The sequence below is a fragment of the Solanum stenotomum genome, unplaced genomic scaffold, assembly GCF_019186545.1.
Source record: "Solanum stenotomum isolate F172 unplaced genomic scaffold, ASM1918654v1 scaffold21610, whole genome shotgun sequence".
Classification (NCBI taxonomy): domain Eukaryota; kingdom Viridiplantae; phylum Streptophyta; class Magnoliopsida; order Solanales; family Solanaceae; genus Solanum; species Solanum stenotomum.
The window spans coordinates 1430-2712 of NW_026026613.1; the positions used below are offsets into that span (position 1 = coordinate 1430).

The 1283-nt window shown below is 44.2% G+C and overlaps 1 protein-coding gene across 1 annotated transcript; it reads left to right on the plus strand.

Annotated features, from left to right (window-relative positions):
* The first annotated feature begins 310 nt into the window (after positions 1–310).
* Positions 311–1216, plus strand: LOC125851016 (uncharacterized). Its single transcript, XM_049530813.1, has one exon. The coding sequence runs from the start codon at positions 311–313 to the stop codon at positions 1214–1216; it is 906 nt and encodes a 301-aa protein (XP_049386770.1).
* The last annotated feature ends 67 nt before the right edge of the window (positions 1217–1283 follow it).

Consider the following 1283-nt stretch of genomic DNA (forward strand, 5'->3'; position numbering starts at 1 on the left):
GCTTGTGGTCATCCAACGTCGTTTATTATACTTCACCCCGTTGTTTGTCCGACTCGGGTAACCGTCATTTCTCAACCAATTCTAGTCAACCTAGAGTAGAGCGAAACCAAATCCAAATCTAAGCATTAGCCTAAGACGGCTTAATACCCAAGGCGTATTAAGTCCATTAGTAAAACCGCCAAAAATCATGTCCAAGGTCCACGACCTAACGACATATCATATTGTTTGACATTTGAAAGATGTATGTGTGGAAACCTAATTGTTGCCTATTTGGGGGAGGGGAATCTTAAACGTTCTTTGTTTTGTAGGTATGGATCGATTTCCTAAATTCGACATGGTAGTAGAAGCCCCAGTTTTGCTCAAGATGTGGTACAACGACCTTACTGTGGTTCACAAAAGGGTCCTCAATAAATATATAGGAGCCCTAACAGAACTCATCAATATGGTTGGGTGGCCTGAACTGATTGAAGTCCTCACAGGTTATTGGGACAACGAGAAAATGGTGTTTCGATTCGGAACCACGGAAATCACCCCGACAATTGAGGAAATCCGGGATGGAATAGACACAGTCGGTGCAGGGCTTGAAAGAAGGGTGAGAAAGCGGGAAAACATCCTAATCCCTAACAAGCCTACCCTCGAGGATATTGTAAACTGGCTCGGATTAAGAAAAGATTGTGCCTACTGGGCCGAGGGTTCTAACGTTTCTTTCATGGACCTCTATGTTAGATTCGGGGATGCGAGCTTTTATGTGAATTACAACCAAGAATTCAGGGTCACTTTCAGAGAATGGGACGGGATCAGACCTTTGGCATTTACCATCGCACTATTAGGCACCATGGTTTTCCCACACGGCCCGAGCCTCAGTATCAACACCCGAGTGATAATGCTTACGCACACTCTGTTCCACGGGCATCTAAACCAAGGGCAAGTAAAGTATTATCCTATTGCACCTGTCATCCTTTCCGACATGTACCGTGCTTTGGGGAATTGCAAGGAAGGGCATTGTTACTTTCAGGGTTGCAACCTTCTTCTTCAATGGTGGATAATGAGTCACTTGGTGAAGAGACATGGAACTCAAGAACTCCATACCCTCGATGAACATAATGCTCTTAAGAGTTTGAATGACATGTTGTTCTGGGCAGACTTGGAAAAAAGAAGAACCAGAGAAAGATGGGCTCAAATTTTTTCTGAGTTGAGAGAAGAAAACATCCAGTAGATGCTCGACCGTTTCATCTCAAAAGATGCCATAGTACGAGGCGACAGACAACTTGTGCTTCCTCTAC